This window comes from Chiloscyllium punctatum, chromosome 4, assembly GCF_047496795.1.
Source record: "Chiloscyllium punctatum isolate Juve2018m chromosome 4, sChiPun1.3, whole genome shotgun sequence".
In the NCBI taxonomy this organism is placed as follows: Eukaryota; Metazoa; Chordata; class Chondrichthyes; order Orectolobiformes; family Hemiscylliidae; genus Chiloscyllium; species Chiloscyllium punctatum.
Window position 1 is genome coordinate 82,903,672 of NC_092742.1, and position 19,298 is coordinate 82,922,969.

General features: G+C 41.8%; 1 protein-coding gene across 2 annotated transcripts; it reads left to right on the plus strand.

Annotated features, from left to right (window-relative positions):
- The first annotated feature begins 3,936 nt into the window (after positions 1-3,936).
- Positions 3,937-11,763, plus strand: LOC140476488 (serine/arginine-rich splicing factor 5-like). Of its 2 annotated transcripts, none has more exons than XM_072569193.1 (8): positions 3,937-4,113; positions 5,185-5,328; positions 5,694-5,764; positions 5,863-5,964; positions 7,095-7,164; positions 9,194-9,267; positions 9,699-9,809; positions 11,259-11,763. In XM_072569193.1, the coding sequence occupies exons 2-8, from the start codon at positions 5,206-5,208 to the stop codon at positions 11,476-11,478; spliced, it is 771 nt and encodes a 256-aa protein (XP_072425294.1). In that variant the 5' UTR covers positions 3,937-4,113; positions 5,185-5,205; the 3' UTR covers positions 11,479-11,763. The 2 variants fall into 2 exon arrangements, with proteins under 2 accessions (XP_072425294.1, XP_072425295.1); XM_072569194.1 differs by lacking the exon at positions 3,937-4,113 and adding an exon at positions 4,331-4,530.
- Positions 11,764-19,298: the final 7,535 nt, after the last annotated feature.

The following is a 19,298-nucleotide window of genomic DNA, read 5'->3' on the forward strand; positions in this document are numbered from 1 at the left end:
GCCACGGGGCGGTTTGGTTGATTGGTGCGGTGTCTCGGAGATGTTCCCTAAAGCGCTCTGCTAGGAGGCGCCCAGTCTCCCCAATGTAGAGGAGCAATCAACCAAACCACCCCGTGGCCCAACATTTCAACTCCCCCTCCCACTCTGCCGAGGACATGGAGGTCCTGGGCCTCCTTCACTGCCGCTCCCTCACCACCAGACGCCTGGAGGAAGAACGCCTCATCTTCTGCCTCGGAACACTTCAATCCCAGGGCATCAATGTGGACTTCAACAGCTTCCTCATTTCCCCTTCCCCCACCTCATCCTAGTTTCAAACTTCCAGCTCAGTAACTGTCTGCTTGACTTGTCCGGACTTGTCCGACCTGCCTATCTTCTTTTTCACCTATCCACTCCACCCTCTCCTCCTTGACCTATCACCTTCATCTCCTCCCCCACTCACCCATTGTACTCTATGCTACTCTCTCCCCACCCCCACCCTCCTCTAGCTTATCTCTCCACGCTTCAGGCTCACTGCCTTTATTCCTCATGAAGGGCTTTTGCCCGAAACGTTGATTTCGCTGCTCGTTGGATGCTGCCTGAACTGCTGTGCTCTTCCAGCACCATTAATCCAGTATTTATGCAATAGCTGCTGAACTGTCTGTCACTTCTCATCCACAAACTTTACCCTAGCTCTGTTTTCCCAGCCCAATTTAGACAAATCTTCCTTCATACCTCTGCTAATGTCCTTATTCAAGTGGGCACACTGGTTTGAGGCCAGAGTTGCTCTCCCACACAGTAAAATAGCCTGTTTCTGGATCAGTTCTGCAATATACAATTCTAAGAACCAATCCTTGATGGACGCTAGAAATGTGTTCTCACCTCCTCAACGTCACCCACGCCTAACTGAATACCCTACTCAATATGCACTTTAAATCACCCATGATAATTGTAGTGTCCTTCTTATATGTATCGAATTATTTCCTGATTTATAGGTTGTCCTACACCGAGGGAACTTTTTGAGTGCCCATAGATGATTCCTACCCATAGCTTCTTGCCCTTGCCATTCCTTATTTCTTATTTCCACCAAAATTAATACACCATCGCACTGAAACCTTTCTTTAGTAACAAAGCTAGCACACCTCGTTTTCCTTTTTGCTTATTCTTCTGAAGTGTGGAACACTCTTAAATATTGATTTCCAAGTCTTGGTCACTCTGTAACTACATTTCTACAACAGCTTATCAAGTCTTACCATTTTTTATTTGTGCTTTCAACTCATTTGTCTGTTACAAATGTTGTGTACATTCAGGTAAAGAGCCTGAAGTTTTAACTTTTTTTAACCATTATTCCTCTCTCTGGTTCTAATCTTTGCTGCATTTGTCTGCATTTTTTCTACCCCTCACTTTGATTATCGTTCACCTCTTCACTATCCTGCAGCTCTGTTCTCTCGTTTCGTGTTCATTTTTTGTTTGGACTTCCCTTCAACTGAACTGCACACCCCCACCTCTAATAAGTTTAAAATGCCGTTGGCCAGACCAGATTTGATTAACCTTAAAATGTGACGGTGGTAAATTGCTGCAGTCCGTGGAGTCTGCAGTGATATTAGAAATGGTGTTCCAGGATTTTGATACAGCAACAGCGAAGGCACAGTGATCTGTTTCCAAATCAGGATGGCCTGCGGCTTGGAGGAAAAGTTACAGACAATATATATACTCATGTGCATCTGTTGACCTTGTTCTTGTGGGTTGTAAAGATCACAGGTTTGAAAGGTGATGTCAGGTGAACCTCAGTGAGCTGCTGTAGTTGATCTTGGAGATGTTACGCTGTGCTGTCACTGTTGTGGGGGGGGGGGGGGGGGGGGGGTTGGGGGGAAAAGAGAGATTAGATGTTGAAACCAAGCAGGCTACTCTGTCCTGGATGGTGTCAAGCTTCTTGAGTGCTGGAGCTGCACTTATCCAAGCAAATGGGGAGTACTCCTTTGCACTCCTGACAGGTTTGTGGATAGTGGGCAAGCATGAGGAGTAAGTTCACTGCAGAAATTCTACCCTCAGACCTCCTCTTGTTGCCACAGTATTTATTTGATTGGCAGTTTCTGGCCAATTGTAGCCTTCAATGACTCATTGAGCATAAATAAGTGTGTGTTAAATCAGAGTACTTTTTAGATGGTATGAAGTTCAATACAGTGGCCGTGCAAAGAGACTTGGGAATTCAGATGCACAGATCTTTAAAATGTCACAAACCGGTGCAGAAAATAATCAAGAAACCAAATGGAATTCTGGCCTTTGTATTTAGTGGACAGGAGCCCAAGTTATGTTGCAGTCATACAAAACCCTGGTTAGATCCCACTTGCAGTATTTTGAGCCGATCTAAGCACAACACCTTCGGAAGGATGTATTGGCACAGAATAATACCTGGACTTAAGGGATTAAGTCATAAAGTGAGGTTATACAAATTAGACTTGTTTTCTGCAGAATTTAGGAGGTTAAGGTGTGATCTGATTGAAGTGTACAAATTATTAACAGGAAAATACAGGGTAGATAAACTATTCCTACTGATTGGGGTTTCAAGAACTAGCAGTCATAGTCTAAAAATTAGGGCCAGGCTGTTAGGAAGCACACAAAGGGTGGTAGATGTATGGAATTCCATTTTACAATTGGCTACATCAGTTAATTTTAAATCTGAAATAGATAATAAAGGAATTAAGAGGTATGAACCACAAGCACAGAAAGAGGGGGAAAGGTGGGGGTTGAAGAGGGAAGAAGAGGTGAGAGTGAAGGAAGGGGGAGGGAAGGAAGGAAAAGAGAAGGGGAGGGAAGAGGAAAGGGTGAGGGAAGCAGAAAGGATGGGAGAGGGAGGGAGGCAACGGGGTGAGAAGTGAAGGAAAGGGGAAGGAGGGGAGGGAGAGGAGGGAGGAGACCAAATGAGATTAAGTGCAGGAGTGAGTGGAGAAAGGAGCAAGGGAGGAGGCAAGAATGCTGGGGGGTGGGGGAGAGGAAGAGGGAAGCAGAGACAAGGCTGCCAGGGGAAGGGGAGGGGGTGATTGCTGTCTATGGATCAGGATGTCAAGTATCTAGTTGCAGAGGGCAAAGACTGAGGTCTCAGACTTTGGAGATTAGTTTGGTTAGGATTATAGTGTTGAAGGTGAACCTGTAGTGATTGAAGGGAGGGGATGGGGATGAGGAATGTATGGGGAGATGGGAGGAGGAGGTGATGGGGGATGGATGAGGGTGGGGGATGGGGGGCAGGTATGGGGAGAGGGGAGGAGGAGGTGATGGGGATGGATGAGGGTGGGGGATGGGGGGCAGGTATGGGGAGAGGGGAGGAGGAGGTGAAGGTGATGGGGAGTTGGAGATGGATGATGGGGGCGGGTATGGGGAGAGGGGAGGAGGAGGTGATGGGGGATGGATGAGGGTGGGGGGGACAGTGAGGGGGAAGGGGTGGGGAGAAAGGACAGGAGGAGGCGACGGTGTGGGTGGCACGATGGCACAATGGTGCCTCACAGCGCCAAAGACCCAGGTTCAATTCCCGCCTCAGGCCTCTGACTGTGTGGAGTTTGCACATTCTCCCTGTGTCTGCCCGGTTTCCCTCCGGGTGCTCCGGTTTCCTCCCACAGTCACAAAGATGTGCAGGTTAGGTGAGTTGGCCATGTTAAATTGCCGGTAGTGTTAGGTAAGGGGTAGATGTAGGGGTATGGGTGGGTTGTGCTTCGGCGGGTCAGTGTGGACTTGTTGGGCCAAAGGGCCTGTTTCCACACTGTAGGGAATCTAATCTAATCTAAACTTGGAGCCGGGATGGAAAAATGCTGGGGCCAAAAAATGGACGGACGAAGGAGGAGAGATGGGGACGGGTGAAGAATCCGGGGATTGTCGTTGGGCCAAATGCTCACCCCTCCCCCTCCCTCTCCCGCGGGTGCAGTCTCCATGGTGACGGTCTCCGTGGCAGCATCCCGGAAGTGACGGCACAGAGCGAGGGCGGGAGGCGATCCCGCTGCGCAGGCGTGGCCTCCATTTTGAGGCGAGGTTGCGGTTTGCGGCGGCGACGGCGGTGTTGGAGACGAAGACGAAGAAGCAGCAGGAGGTTGCGTCGTCTGAGAGAACGCGAGATACCCACAGGCAGCGAGCAAAGAGCAGCGAATAGTAAGTGAGGTCTGGGAGTGGGGAATGGATGCCCCCCCCCCCCCCCCCGAGATGACCGAGACCACCAGCGGGGTCTGCTTTTTGGGGGGTTGTCGTGTGGTGGGTGTTGTTGTCGGGTTATTGTTCGGCGCCGGGGCCTCGTCAGGCCGCTCGAGGGCTGCACAGGAGCCTGGAGCCGCACTGCACCGCATTGGCCATTGTTTCCAAACACCAGCCACAGTCACTCCTCTCTCTCTCTCTCTCTATCTTTTTTTGTGCACCCCGCGCCCCACCAGCCTCTTTGCAGGCACAGGTTCTGCTCGGATATTGCGAGGGGTGTCGCAAACTTTTTTTTTTCGCTTTTTTTGCGTTTCCCTAGAATCCCGCGTTTTTGCTTTGAGTTTCATTTCTAATCCTTGCGACGCGAAAAGGACGCAGGTCAGTGATAAGATACTTTTAAAGATTGATTTTTTTTAAAAAAAAATAAGTTATTCTCGGTTAAAGTGCCAGAGTTTTCATACCAGAATTTCCAGCCCTGGAATGATTTAATCTAATGTTAAAATGCAATCGTTTGAACACCTTTTATGGTTTTAAAACAGAAAAAAAAGTTCTGCTTATCTGTGACATGTTTTTGTTTTGTCTCTCTATGCAGTAATGGTAGGGGAAGGTGGTTGATGTTATGTTGTTTCCAATTTAAGTGTTCTAAAGCTATTCCAAGCTATCCTAGTCCTGCTGTATTCATCATGTCTATTCATTTTGTGTTTAGAACGATCTTTGAGATGAAAATCTATTATGGCTATGTCCTTTGTACTTTTATAGAGTAAAATGTCCCACTTACTGACATCGCAATTCACAATTATTTTTAATGGGAGACTGCACCTTTTTAGTGTTGCCAGGTTTCAGTATTAGGTGGCACATCTCACTCCCTAAATTCAAAAACCTTTCTCTAGGACATTTTAAAAATCTGTTTGTGACTAAGCTTTTTAGAGCATTATCTTTGGTATTTGACTTTGTAATGTCTGTCTTTTTAAAAAAAAAAGTTGACTTGACAGATGGTAATTCAGGTTTGATTTGATTGTTTTTGTTTGTCAGTTGTACCCTAGGTCAGCAAGGATGAGTGCTCGAGTATTCATTGGAAGACTGAGCCCTTATGCCACTGAAAAAAATGTGGAAAGATTCTTCAGAGGATATGGACGAATTAAGGAAATTGATCTGAAAAATGGCTTTGGATTTGTGGTAAGTTTGTTTTAAGAAGTAATTGTTGGTATCTTTTAACTCCTTTGCAATCCAATAATATTGCTGACCTAACTTAAACTCTGTACAGATTTTAGGATGGTGAATGTAACTTTGCTACCTTTGATCTACTGGTGAGTCACACTTTCGTGCAAACTTAGATCTATCTTTTGTATGAGAAGCAAAGGGAGAAGCCTCCAGAGGTATGGACACTTCCTTACGAGTAGCCACACCTCTTAGTCTTTTCCACAGACAAGTATTGTTTTGTATTAGAATCGACCTTGACTGGTTATTTGGACCAGGGTAAAGTTTTACTTCCATGCTGTTGGGAACGAGGAAACCTGAGATGTGAATTTTTTTTTCCTCAGGAGTTTGAAGATTACAGGGATGCTGAGGATGCTGTTTATGAACTGGATGGAAAAGAGTTATGCAACGAAAGGTAACTACTTCACTCCTATGTCTCCAATCCTCAAAAGCCAGAAGACTGATTTAGTAACTGCATTGTTTTCAGATGTATAAACAAGTGTTTTCTTGCAGAGTGACAGTTGAGCATGCCAGAGCACGCAATCGAGGGGGTCGAGGAGGAGGGGGACGTTATCAAGGTCGCTTTAGCCAGAGCTATCAACGAAGTGGAGGAAGGTGAGTCCGTGGATCCCTTTTAAGTTTGAGAATATTGGAAAATATTAGTTATAATGTAAATGTTGCCTTTTATGTGTATATCATATCAAGTTGAGTACATTTTAGTTATATGAAATCATGCACCAAACTTTAGTGCATATCTCTCTTTCATAAACAATATTTATCGTTGTCCAAAAAAAGTAAATGCTAAATCCTTCATCCGGTGGCAATATTGAACTTCTTTCTTTCTTCCTTATCAAAGTGCCCATATTGCATGCGATCGTTCAAGGATCAGCATGGTATTCAGCCATATGGATGTGAAAGGTCCCGGCCTTAATTCCTAGAAATACTGACCTGGGTTGTGTTGTTTTCTACTGTTGACTTTACCAGAATCAGGGCCAAAAATCATTGCCCCATGCTCAAGTGACTTGATTAGAAACTGAGTACTCTATGTTGGGTGAAGATAGTGATAGCTGTGTTGTTTTAGCATTGAGTATTATGATGGCAGACTGTCTGTAAACTCACACTAAGCTGGGATTGTTTGTTCAAATGGACTCTTTGATGCTGCATTTATGACAAACATTTTCTGTTGAAACCAGAGTTCCTATGTCTGTATGATGAGGAAAAGATTTGTCAGTACTCCACATGGGTAAACTTCAGTCTTACAGCTGAGTATTATGCATAATTCACCAACTGAAAATAAAAAATGTTTTGAGCTGCATTCGTGTTTAAAAATATAATTCTATAGAATGGCTGGTGGCATGGTGGCTCAGTAGTTAGCACTGCTGCCTCACAGCATCAGAGTCCTAGGTTCGATTCCAGCCTTGGGTGACTGCAACTCCACACAAACATTCTCCCCGTGTCTGCATGTGTTTCCTCAGAGTGCTCCGCTTTCCTCCCACACTCCAAGGATGTGCAGGTCAGGTGAATTGGCTATGCTAAATTGTCCATAGTGTTAGGTGCATTAGCTGGAGGGAGATGGGTTGGTTTGGACTGGTTGGGTCGAAAGGCCTCTTTCCACACTGTAGCGAATCTAATCTAATCTGAAATGCAGAAAACTATTCTGTTTACTATTTCCTTGGTCTGCTGTCTCCAGAACCAAATACCTTTTTGCCTGTGGTTCTGTAAAGTTTAATCATTGTTTGTTTCAGAAATGGGCCTCCAATTCGTACAGAAAACAGAGTGATTGTTGAGAACTTGTCTTCCAGAGTTAGCTGGCAGGTATGTTATGAAACTACTTTCGTGTAATTTGTTAGAACAAATAAGTGATACTGTTTAATTGTATCAGTTTCACTTGAAGTCAAGTTTTCAAGGTTAACTTGAGTCATTTTATGGTGTAGACATAGGTGTAATACTGTATCGCTGCTGCATTCCTGAGAAACTAGCCACAACTGTTAAATACAAACAATGAATCCAGCCTGAGTAGAAAGAAACAGTCAAACAATTTCTGGTGTGTTTAAACAGTAACACGATTTAGGAGAACCAAAAGTGGTCCTCAACAAGTTGGCATTAATTGTGTTGGAACAGTTCCTTCCAAAAGGAATGTAACTAGCTAGCAGTAGAAACATTATATGTGATGTGACTAATTGTGATAGGATTGTATAACAATGTGAACTGCTGACAGATAAACTTGTGGGAATTTTTAATCTTAAGGGTTGACAAATTTGCCTGAAACAAAAATGCAAATAATTCAATAATGTCAGTTTGTTTATCTTCTGAAATGCATGGCCTTTTTTGAGAAAAAACACTTTATTAAGAGCCAATCAGATGATTAATATTTGCCATTTCTCTGTCTTTACATAATCAAAAAAATGCAGTCAAAGGTGCTATACTTAATGTCAACGTCTGGGCTTAGGGTAAAGTAGACTTTTCCATTTGTTTAGAGTCCTGTCGTATTTTTTGGGATTGTTCGTCCCATGTATCAACCTGGCTTTCTTTTCTTAAATGTATTTAACAATGACTGACTATGAATGCCCAAGTGACTCGTTATGGACGAAAGTTGACGTGTGGTTTTGAGCAGCACAGATTGAGATACCTGGTCTTTTGTTATTCCTTGTATGCTGTTGCAGTCATACAACTTAGTGTTAGAGAGTGGAGGGAAAAAAAAGCCAGAAATCCTTGTCCAGTAGTTCTTGCTGGAAAGTGTTTGAATACATGTATGGGAATGTGATAGGGCTTGGCTTTGCCTGCCACCCTACCATCTCCATTTCTCCCCTGCAACTTTGCCCCCTGAATGAATTCCTTGCTGGCAACTGTCCAGGCTTCCACATGAAGTGGTTGGCAAGGAACTACCAGCAAACAAACTGTACTTCAGTAGGAATTAGCTCAAATTAATTGTACTCCAGTAGAAATTAGCACCTTTGACGAGGGGGGGGGGGGATTGGGAACATTTGAAAACAAGCTTATCCTCTGAATCAATGGTTTTAATTTTGATTTGTCATCCAAAATTAAGTACCACTCCTTTAATTCGAGTAGTTAACATTAACTATTAAAAAAAAACCTTGATTGCCTACTAACCTTGAAACTAAAATGTCTGTTCATTCAGTTTGTTTTTGAAATTTAACCAAGTGTTAAAACCTTTATTTACCAGCCTCTCGTGTCGTTGGCCTTGTGACGTGGAGTGCCGTTGGTTTTCCTATTCGCTGTGCCTTGGTCTCTTGGGCCTAGTTGAAATGCCAATCTGCTCCTACCTTTGTCAATTGATGATCTAAATCTGTGTTGTGGTGGTCTGACCAACACTGGGCACTGGGTTTAGTGCCATTTACCTTGCTGCATCCCTGAAAATGATAACAAGGTGTCCTAAAGTGGAGAGTTCTGAGAGCCTGCTGTAAAATGCGAGGTCCTTGATTGGGAGAAATTCGCTGGTAGGGTTGTTTGGAAGCTCGATTGGAGTGAGGCGAGAAGTCCTTGGTCACGGCGCAAGAGTAGCAATCCCTGTTCCTATGGCATTGCCCGAGTCTGCCTTTAAGGGAGGGTGATGTCCGGGAAGGCTCCCTTCGAATGGGTAGTGTCAGTCAAGCGGGTGGTGAAGAGAACCATCTGGTCTTCAGTCGTGGTGGTGCCTCTGCGAACACTTGTTACATTTGGCTGGTTGAATAGCCTAGGGAATTGTACAGGAAGGTAATATAAATTTTGATGAAATTAGATTCATCTTTTTTATTTTGCTTGTTTTTCCAGTGATGTTCATTGGAAATTGATAGAGAAAGATGCAAAATGCTTTGATTTACCTCACTGATCTGATCTTGTATAGGATCTCAAAGATTTTATGAGGCAGGCTGGAGAAGTTACCTTTGCGGATGCGCATAGACACAAAATGAATGAAGGGTAAGTTTCAAGAGATTTTATTCCTTGAAACCTGTTGATGGCTGAGGATAACAAGTGTTACAAGATCTTTGCTAATGCATCTATGCAGCCATTTTAATTTATTAATGAAACTGGTTTGACTGTGAATGCAGATCAATTACTAAGATCACGTTCAGCTCTATAATGTACATACTTTTAAGTTCCACATTCACTGAAGTGTACTTCGCAATCCAGTTGTGCAAAGCTATTTAGCTAAATGATTATGAAATAATTAACTGATTAGCAAGTTTTGCAACACTTGTAAAGAAATATTAACATATTCACAAATATACATTTTCTTTTGCTCCATACATTCTGAACAACACTTGTAATTTAGCATCAGTTTTGTGCTAAGAACAGAAACCCGATCTTTGATTCCAAGGTCATTAAAATTGTTATGCTTTTCTTTCTAGAATTGTTGAATTTGCTTCCTATAGTGATGTGAAGAATGCTCTTGATAAACTGTCTGGCACAGAGCTCAATGGAAGAAAGATCAGGGTGGTTGAAGAACGTAAACAGCGCAGGTAATTACCCTGAGTTGTAGTGCAGGTCTTCTATAGCAGTTGATTATGTTTTTTTACGCAAATGAACTAAAAATATATTGTAACTGGGTTTCTGAGTTTACTTCATTGTTTTATAGAAACATTTCAAAGAGCAGTTTTTTAAGCTTTTTTTTTCTCCTGTTAACAAATGCGAACATTGGCAAGGCTGACATTTAATGCCCATTTCTAATCTCTATTAAATATTGTAGTTCGTCATCCATTTGCTATCCAGACCCTCAGTTATTGATAGGCCAGACTGGGAAGGCAGATTTCCTTCCCTTAATGATTTTAGTAGACCAGTTGCTTTTGTTTAAAAGACAGCCTCATGGCCACAAAAATTAACTTAAAGTTTCGTATTTCTTAATTTACTAACTGTCATAGTGAGGTTTGAACCCATATTCCCAGATCACTTTCTGGGCTGTCAGTTATAAGTTCAGGGATGTGTTTATTAAAATGAAAACCCGACTGCTTCAGCGTGATGGACCCAGCAGCTGCGTTGACGAGATCAGCTCGGTGCGGAATCATAGCAGTGGTGACAAGGTCGATGGCGCCACCTTGCCTCCAAAGAATGGTGATGAGGTTCCAGTGGCAGCAGTGCAGTTCCAGGCCATGGCTGGGCCTGGGTACCTGACGGTAGAGGTTGTGGCGTTCTGTCTGTGGTGACATGCGGGGACTTGGGGCACCTAAGTGTTTGCGTTGTTTTTCTGGCAGCAAGGACTCCTGGAGGAGTGATCTGGGTATTTCTCTTTTGGCTGTTTCTTTTATTTCTGCTTCTGTTTTTTTAGTCTGTCTTTTGTATTCTAAGATGGCACCAGGGAATGGCAACTTGTGCACTTCTCACAGTATTCCTCTACTTGGGTACATGTGAAAATAATGTCTCCCTGTCTCCCTGGATGTCAGCGTTCTATTACATTTGTTTAAAAATGTATAAGAACATCTGGCTATAAACACATATTTGATCAGCCTCTGCACTAGCTATACAGTTATATAGCACGGAAGCAAACCCTTTGGTCCAACTCATCTGTGCTGACCAGATGTCCTAAACTCATCTAGTTCCAGTTTGATAATACATTCTGCTGTTGCATCTCCCCTAGCTGATGCTCTTTGACAAATTTGTCAGACAGAAGTAGTTTTAACATTTGGCTTGATGCAAATAGGGTGGACCTGAATTGAGCCAGCCTGTTTCTTGAGTTATAAAACAAAAAAGTTTGGATGCTGAAGATCTGAAGTCACTGGAAAAATCCAATGACTCTTTGGATCAGTTCTGAAACAGGCCTCAGACATTAACTGTTTTCTCGCGACAGATGCCGCCTGACCTGCCGAGTTTGTCCAGCAATCCTTTTTTCTTTTGTTTATATAATTAGTTTTAATAAAGTCATATTGAATTGTGGTTATTCAAAACTTTTTGTTCTTATGTTCTCCCCCTCTCAGGTCTCGAAGCAGGTCTCGTTCCCGTAGTCGAAGCTCCTCCAGATCTCGTTCCAGAGGCCGTAAGTCCTACAGTCGTTCCAGGAGCAGAAGCCGCAGCAAATCCCGATCTGAGAGTAGATCACCTGTTCCTGCCAAGGAGCAGAGAGGCCATTCCTCTATGGCATCTGGGGATCATGTAAGATCACGCACACGTTCACCTTCTGGTGAGAGCACAGACTAAACACACTATCGTGGACTTTTACTTGTGAGTGAAAGTTGGTGTAAAGGGATGAATTTAAGTGAGAAATGCAGATCTTAAATTTGTTAGAACTGCAGTACTTGTATTTACTGAGCTGTATTCATTTAACTTGTCACATGCAGAGTTGAGTTGCTCCAATTTCTTTCTTCATTGACATTGGTTTCTTTGACTATGAATCCAATTTATTTTTTACTTTTGGTAATAAATGTAATGGTGTAAATTACATTTCTCTTATGTACTCCTTTTAAATAAAGATTGTACATAGTACTTTTGTTTTGAGTTCCATAGATTCATATTTCTCAACTTGAGCTAAAGGCAGAAGTTCACAAACAATGGTATCCTTAAACGACCATGAAGGATCCAGAAGTGAGGATAAGAAAATGCATACTAATGTTGAAAATCTAGAAGTTATGGAAAGACAAAATGCTATAACCCCCTTGAGCAGTTTTTTTTTAGAAAGTTTGATAACTTGTTTTGGATCTGTTCCAGCTGTTGACATGGTAGGTTTGTATCTGTCTTAATTTTGGTGTGGAATTTTAAATAATTGCAAGTAATCTGCAAAAACACCTAAATTTATCTACAATTGCTCCCCACCTCATTCAATTACTACAATGTACAGAAATGTCTTTATCAGCAGCTAGTGATGTTCAAGGTGCTGTGTTCCTTAGAGGAACTTGCAGGTGGTGTTATCCAACAATTACACTTTTTTTTCATGTTTAAATAGACTTCTACATAACAAGCATGATTTTTCTTGCATCATTCCTAAAGCTAAACCACCTAGGACCCAGTGATCCAGTTATTTAATTTTAGGTTTCCAGCATCTTCAATATTTTGCTTCTCTGTTTTTGCAATGTTTATTGGACTGTGTAAGTCTGAAAACAGAATGACTGAAACTAATTATAGCATTCTTTTGTTCAGCTCAATCGTAGTGGGAATTGAACCTTCTGTTCCTTGTGGCTCACTCCACAAACAGCAGCTGGAGCATACTACTTATTCATGGTACTGAATCACAAGGATTTAAACTTGTCATTTCAGAGAATCAATATCTGTCAGGTGTTTCCTTTTGGAAGTAATGTCTTTTGAATGTGCCATCAAAACAAGGCCCTGTACCCTCACATAACAATACAAGTCCTGTGGCAGAATAGTGTCTCTATTGTGACAATTGGTATCCCTCAGCTAACATGGCAAAAACAGATTAACTGGTCATTTATCAAACTTGTTGTTTTGTGGGACTATAAATTGAATGTTATGTTTTCCTACAACAGTAGTTACAGTTTAACAGGAATGGCCTGCAAATTCAGGAAGCTCCTGGTGTAAGAGGACAAAATCCTGCATATGTTTCTACTGTGATGCACCAAATACCTTTTTGAGGCAATGGAGAATGAATTAGCTACCCCTTTATTAGCAGCCTTTCAGAGCAATGGGTGTTACAGTATCTTGCATATCACTGAATTCCTATTATTCTTGATGATGGGAATGGTTTTATTTCCAGCTCTTCAATTTTCACATTAGCCACGTTTTGCCCTGCTATCTTCCTGGTCTATCCTCTTCTCTTCTCCTTGGTGATATACTCTGTTAGCAGAGTACCCCTTACCTGTGGCTGTAGTTACTTCTACAATTTCATATTTTGTTTATTCCATTAGTGCTTCTTTCATATTGCTGTCAAACATCCATGTACTGGTTAATTTTGGCATATACTGTCCAATTACTATGGAAGGTGACCACAAAAATTCTAGGGGTTGCATTCAGATATGTTACTGAGTCAAGGTACTTGTGAAATTGTAATAATGTGAAAACATCAGGTATATCTTCTGTTGATGCAAGTGGGGTTATACAAAAGCATATACTACAGGTTTAACGTGTGGCTGAATAGTGGTTTGTAACTGAAATCTATGCACATCACATCTGCTACTGCAGCCTGTTGCGATTGCAGACTAGAACCTGAAATTCAATCTGGTTTGGGCCTCAAATATTTATTTAAAACAGATGAAATTTTCAACTCTGCATACTTGGAGAAGAAATACATGTGACTTCAGTTCTAAACAACTAAAAATAAAGTTTACTACACAATCAAAAAAGTAATATGTTCTACTGTATCCTGTATTATAACGTGCAACAATGGTAAGTAGGAATTAACGGACCCATTGCACCACACTGTGTTGCATGGCAGCTGTGACCATAGATTACTCAGCAACCCAGCCAGATGTGAACAAATCTTGTGAACGTAGTTTCCCTCAAGAGGCCTATTCAGCTCCTCCGCCTTGCTCACACCCTCTAACCCCAATAATATCCTCCTTAGCGAGTTTTGAGAATATCCTTGTTTTCTGTGCCCTTTCAAGTTTAACAACATCTTTCCAAAAGCAGGGAGACCTGTATTCCAAAAGTGGCCTCACCAATGTCCTGTCCACAACACACTACAGTACCTATACTCAATGCACTGACCTATTAATTCAAATATATCAAATGGCACCTTAATTACCCTGTCTACCTGTGACTCTACCTTCAAGGAACTGTGAACCTACACCCCAAGGTCTCTGGCAACACTTATCATTAAGTTACCATATCCAGTTCACATCATCTGCACATCTTTGGGTGATGGGAGGAAGCTGGAGCACCTAGAGGAAACCCACGTAGAAATGAGAATGTGCAAACCACACAGTCGCCTGAGGGTGGAATTGAACCTGGGCTGCTGGCTATATGACGCAGTAGTACTGACCACTGAGCTACCATCCTGAATCACTGTCATCTCTTAATAGTTCGGTTCCTTTTCCTGAGTGTTGTTAAGACTGTACTCCTGCACTTATGCTTTCGGATGATTCCAGCTTTCGTTGATGGCTTTAAATCCTGGTTTTATGGTTACACCGATATAAATGCCAAAGCTTCTGAGCCCTAATCAACCCCAACATTGAGTCAGTGATCTTCCATCACTTCCTTATCACTTAAAGACTAAGTTCTAACTGCCCAGAGCCAGTAAGCAGTATCATTTTGCAGTTTGGAAGTTTTTCCTCTGTTCCTTTCCCAGTGGTCCCATGACTGTTGTAGGACCCTGTATTTTCATGTCGCCATGATCTTGTCATAATGACTAAGCCCTTCAGCTGTAGGAAGAATCCAGAGCAGAGTATACACAGTTTGTAATGCTGTTGTGCTCTGCAGGTACTGAATTTTCTGAGCCTGCCAGGAAACTGATCCTCTGTCTGAATATGAATTAAGAGCTTCCCATCAAACCTATTTCATTTCCCCTTCATAAACCCACTCGTTGTTGACTTCCCCAACTTTAAGCTAACCCTTCAAATCAAGAAGCACTCTGACAAACTCAAACAGACCACTGGAGATTAATCAGCCATTAACTACAAGATAGTTCATGGCTGCTTTAACTAGAACATACATGCAGCGTATGTGCGTGTTTAAGAGACATTAGCTGGAGCCATATATATATAATAGCAGCACTGGTGCTAACTCAGTGTTATGCTGATCATCATTATAGAGACTCATTTTCCTTGTACAGAAGAAGGCCATTTGGTGCTCAGTCCATGCTGACTGTTAATGGAGCATTGCAGTCATTCTCGTTCCCCAGCTCTATCCCTGCAGCCCTGTACGTTTACTAAAAAGTGCCCATCTAATTTACTTTTTAAATCATTGTCTCTGCTTCTACTACACTTGTGGGCAATAAATTAAGATTATTACTATGTGCACCTATGAATCTTTTTCACATTTGTGTTTTGACCAAAATCTCAAATCTGTGGCCTTTATTCTTGTGGATGAACTAATTGTAATTACTTTACCTACTTTATTTAAAACACCCATAATCATGTATATGTTTGTTAAACATGCTCTCTTGTACCCATCTAGTAAATTCCTCATATCAGATATGATACACAACAGCGACTAAGAGCATTGATTGGGGACATGGAGGTCTTGAAGAGGAGGGTACAATTACAACATTTAAAAATCATTTAGATAGATACATCAATAGGAAGATTTTAGAGGGATGTCAGCCAAATGTTGGCAAATGGGACTAGATCAGTTTAGAATATCCAAGTCGAGCATGGTGCTGAAAAAGCACAACTGGTCAGGCAGCATCCGAGGAGCAGGACAGTCAAAAGTTTTGTTCCAGCATCTGCAGTCCTCACTTTCTCCTAGTTTAGGATATTTGGTTGGCATGGACAAGTTGGACTGAGGGGTCTGTTTCTGTGCTATGTAACTCTATGACTAAAAAATCAACCCCAGATTCTCCAACCTTGTGGCTAAAATTACTCATCCCTTGAACCAGTCAGCCAAGTTTCCTCTGCTTTTTGTCAAGGATTTCCACATCATTCCTAAGATATGAAGACCAGAATTGGATGCATTACTTTAATTGTGGCCTTAACCAGAGCTTTATAAAAGTTCTTCAAAACTTCCTATTTGTGTACTCACTATCTGTGGTGATGAAGACCAGGATACTATATGGTTGACCCATTATCTTTTCTGAACCTTCAAAATCAACATACATGAATGTTATTCTGTCTGCACACTCATTAAATTATCTCACAAATTCTATATTGCCTCTCTTTATCTCTTCTGCTAAAACTGATCACCTCTCACTTCTCCATCTTAAATTCCACTTCTGTTAATTGTACAGCATTATGTTTATTTTATCCCTACCTCTCTTCAAGTTCCACCTACTGAAGAGGTGTGTTATAATGTACCTGAACAAATTGATTAAAACATGTGCTTGTGGAGGGTAGTAATTGGGGCATCCTTTGAGCTCAAATGAATTTTTTGAAGCTGCAGTTCGCATTAAAAACCTAAGGTTACAGTCGTTAACACCACAAATATCAGGTGTATAATAATTGTCTTGATGCCCTAGGCCAGGATCAATAATAACTTATCCCTATTTTACATCAATTACAGAAATGTGTCCACATTTACAATTCCATTTGCTATTCAAGTTGGCATTTCTTTCTTTATACAAAACAAGTGGTGAAATTTACAGTGATCCTGATGGCTTAGTGAACAAAAGCACATCACAACTTAGGCCTAAGCCACCAGGCCAAGATTGTTCCTCACCTGTGACAAGTTTGATAATCTGAGCTGGCCTTTAGTTAAGGAGGGCAAAATCAGGCAGGGTTTCTATTCTTGATCATTTATCAATGAGAAATGTTCAATTTGACATTGTGGTTTTTGGCATTGAGGAGCAGCGTGCCTGTGAAAAATAGGAGGGGGTAACGTATAGATATTTGAAGTGCTCCGGAGGTAACAGTGCCACAATGGGATGAGAAACCATTACAAGACTTCTCTGGCTACAACTAGACAGCAGGAATGGAATCAGATGATGATCCACCCAAGTAGGTAATGAAAACATAATGTGTGTCATAGGAGGATGGTGGGATTAGCCATATCAGAGATGGAAGACAGTTTGAGAATAGTGAAGAGGGCTACTTCACTATGGTCACAGTCATGAGGGAATACAAGCAAACTTCTAATTCACCAATTGTTCTTCAAATTAGTAATTCATGACAGTTTGACAAGCTTCATTACAGACTTGCAGGACTTTAACAAAGTCTTCATTGCGGGAGAGTCAGGTGAGAGTTTCGTCTGTTCGTTGAAGAATAATGTAATGAGAAAGGTGCAGGAAATTAGATCTCTGTCAGATTGGTATGCTATGGAGAGGATGGTTTAATTTAACATTAGCTTCTACAGCCTAACCTAATTGGAAACTGGAGGAGATTTCCATGTTTGCTTTGTCTGTACAAAGGTCACATTTCTAATCAAATTTTAAAAAAATCTACATTAGAGCTAAAAATAATAATCCCTGGAAGAAAGTGATTGGTATTCATGTCTAAATGTTTGAGCAAAATAATGTGTGTCTGAGCAGAGTATTAGACTTTGTATAAGACCACTGAATCTGGGGCAACTGCAACTAAAACTGATGACAATCTGAAGTGTACCCGTCAGCACAGTAACAAGGTAGCAGCACAGTCAGAATAATTTGTGAACATGATCTGTTTTGCTGCCAGACAAAACACAGGGCTGTCAGCTGATTCCAATATTGAGCTGGCTGGATGGAACATAACACTACAGCACTGACATGATTTGCTTAACCTGAGCTCAGACACAATCCTTTGTCCAGCTGATGTGGACTTACAGTACTTTTTTACTCTGTTACTGGACATGTAGTTCAATTCCAGCCTTGGGCGACTGTGTGGAATTTGCACATTCTCCCCGTGTCTGCATGGATTTCCTCCGGGTGCTCCGATTTCCTCCCACATTCCAAAGATGAGCAGGGCAGGTGAGTTGGCCATGCTAAAATAACTGCCCATAGTGTTAGGCGCATTAGTCAGAGGGAGATGGGTCTGGGTGGGTTACTCTTCGGAGGAGCGGTGTGGACTTGTTGGGCCGAAGGGCCTGTTTCCACACTGTAGGGAATCTAATCTAATCTAGAACAAAAATAACAGAGCACCTTAAGTCTAAAACTCTTTCTAGGAGTCTGTCTGAACTTGTTACAATAATACCATTGTATAAGTGATTGCTGGATTATTGAACAAAGACTTCAACAGTGCTAGATGTTAATGATAGATACAAAAAGAAAACCTCCAATTTACAACTTAATTATCACTCATCATAAACACAGGAAAACAAAACTGATATTTATCTGACTTCAAGCAGTCTGAGTTTAGCTTATGAGATGTTAGGATTTGGAGCTGCCTTTATACTTCTGAAGTTGTCAATTTCAGATGTAACTCTCCACTGCAATGTTCACAACATCTTTCCGATAGGAAGGAGACCAGAATTGCGCGCAATATTCCAAAAGTGGCCTAACCAATGTCTTGTGCAGCTGCAACATGACCTCCCAACATGACCAACCTTCATTATTATACCAACCTTCAGGTATAATAATAACTGACCTGTGTGATTTTAAAATTCCAGATGGGTCAAAGTAAGGCAATCACTGTTTGCCTGGAATGAATTCAAAACTACTTATGTGCTAAACTACTCTATTAGACCCTGGGAAGATGCTATTTTCCCTTTATTGTAAATTTAATGTAATTTCTTAAGGCTATGTTTTCCTGCCAAATCAGGAGATGATTAATAATGTGAATTAGTCCACTGGTTCTGGATTAGTGGTGCTGGAAGAGCACAGCAGTTCAGGCAGCATCCAAGTAGCTTCGAAATCGACGTTTCGGGCAAAAGCCCTTCATCAGGAATAAAAAGATAGATCCACTGGTATCCAGTGTTGTAGAGTCATAGAGATGTACAGAACTGAAGCAGACCTTTTGGTCCAATTCGTCCATGTCAACCAGATATCCCAACTCAATTTGGTCCCATTTGCCAGCACTTGGCTCATATCCCTCTAAACCCTTCCTATTCATATACCCATCCAGGCGTCTTTTAAATGCTGTAATTGTACCAGCCTCCACCACTTCCTCTGGCAGCTCATTCTATACACGTAACACCCTCTGCATGAAAAAGCTGCCCCTTAGGTCCCTTTTATATCTTTCCCCTTTCATCTTGAACCTATGTTCTTTAGTTCTGGATTCTCCTTCCCCAGGCAAAAGACCTTGTCTATTTATCCTATCCATTCTCCTCATGATTTTGTAAACCTCTATAAGGTCACCCCTCATCCTCTACTCCAGGGAAAACAGCCCCAGTCTATTCAACCTCTCCCTATAGGTCAAACCCTCCAACCCTGGCAACATTCTTGTAAATCTTTTTTGAACACTTTCAAGTTTCACAACATCTTTCCGATAGGAAGGAGACCAGAATTGTGCGCAATATTCCAAAAGTGGCCTAACCAATGTCTTGTGCAGCTGCAACATGACCTC

Coding starts and splice junctions, on each gene's coding strand:
- LOC140476488 (XM_072569193.1), top strand. CDS start 5,206: ATGAGTGCTCGAGTATTCATTGGAAGACTGAGCCCTTATGCCACTGAA. Junction 5,965..7,094: donor TATCAACGAAGTGGAGGAAG/GTGAGTCCGTGG, acceptor TGTTTGTTTCAG/AAATGGGCCTCCAATTCGTA. Junction 9,268..9,698: donor AGACACAAAATGAATGAAGG/GTAAGTTTCAAG, acceptor TTTTCTTTCTAG/AATTGTTGAATTTGCTTCCT.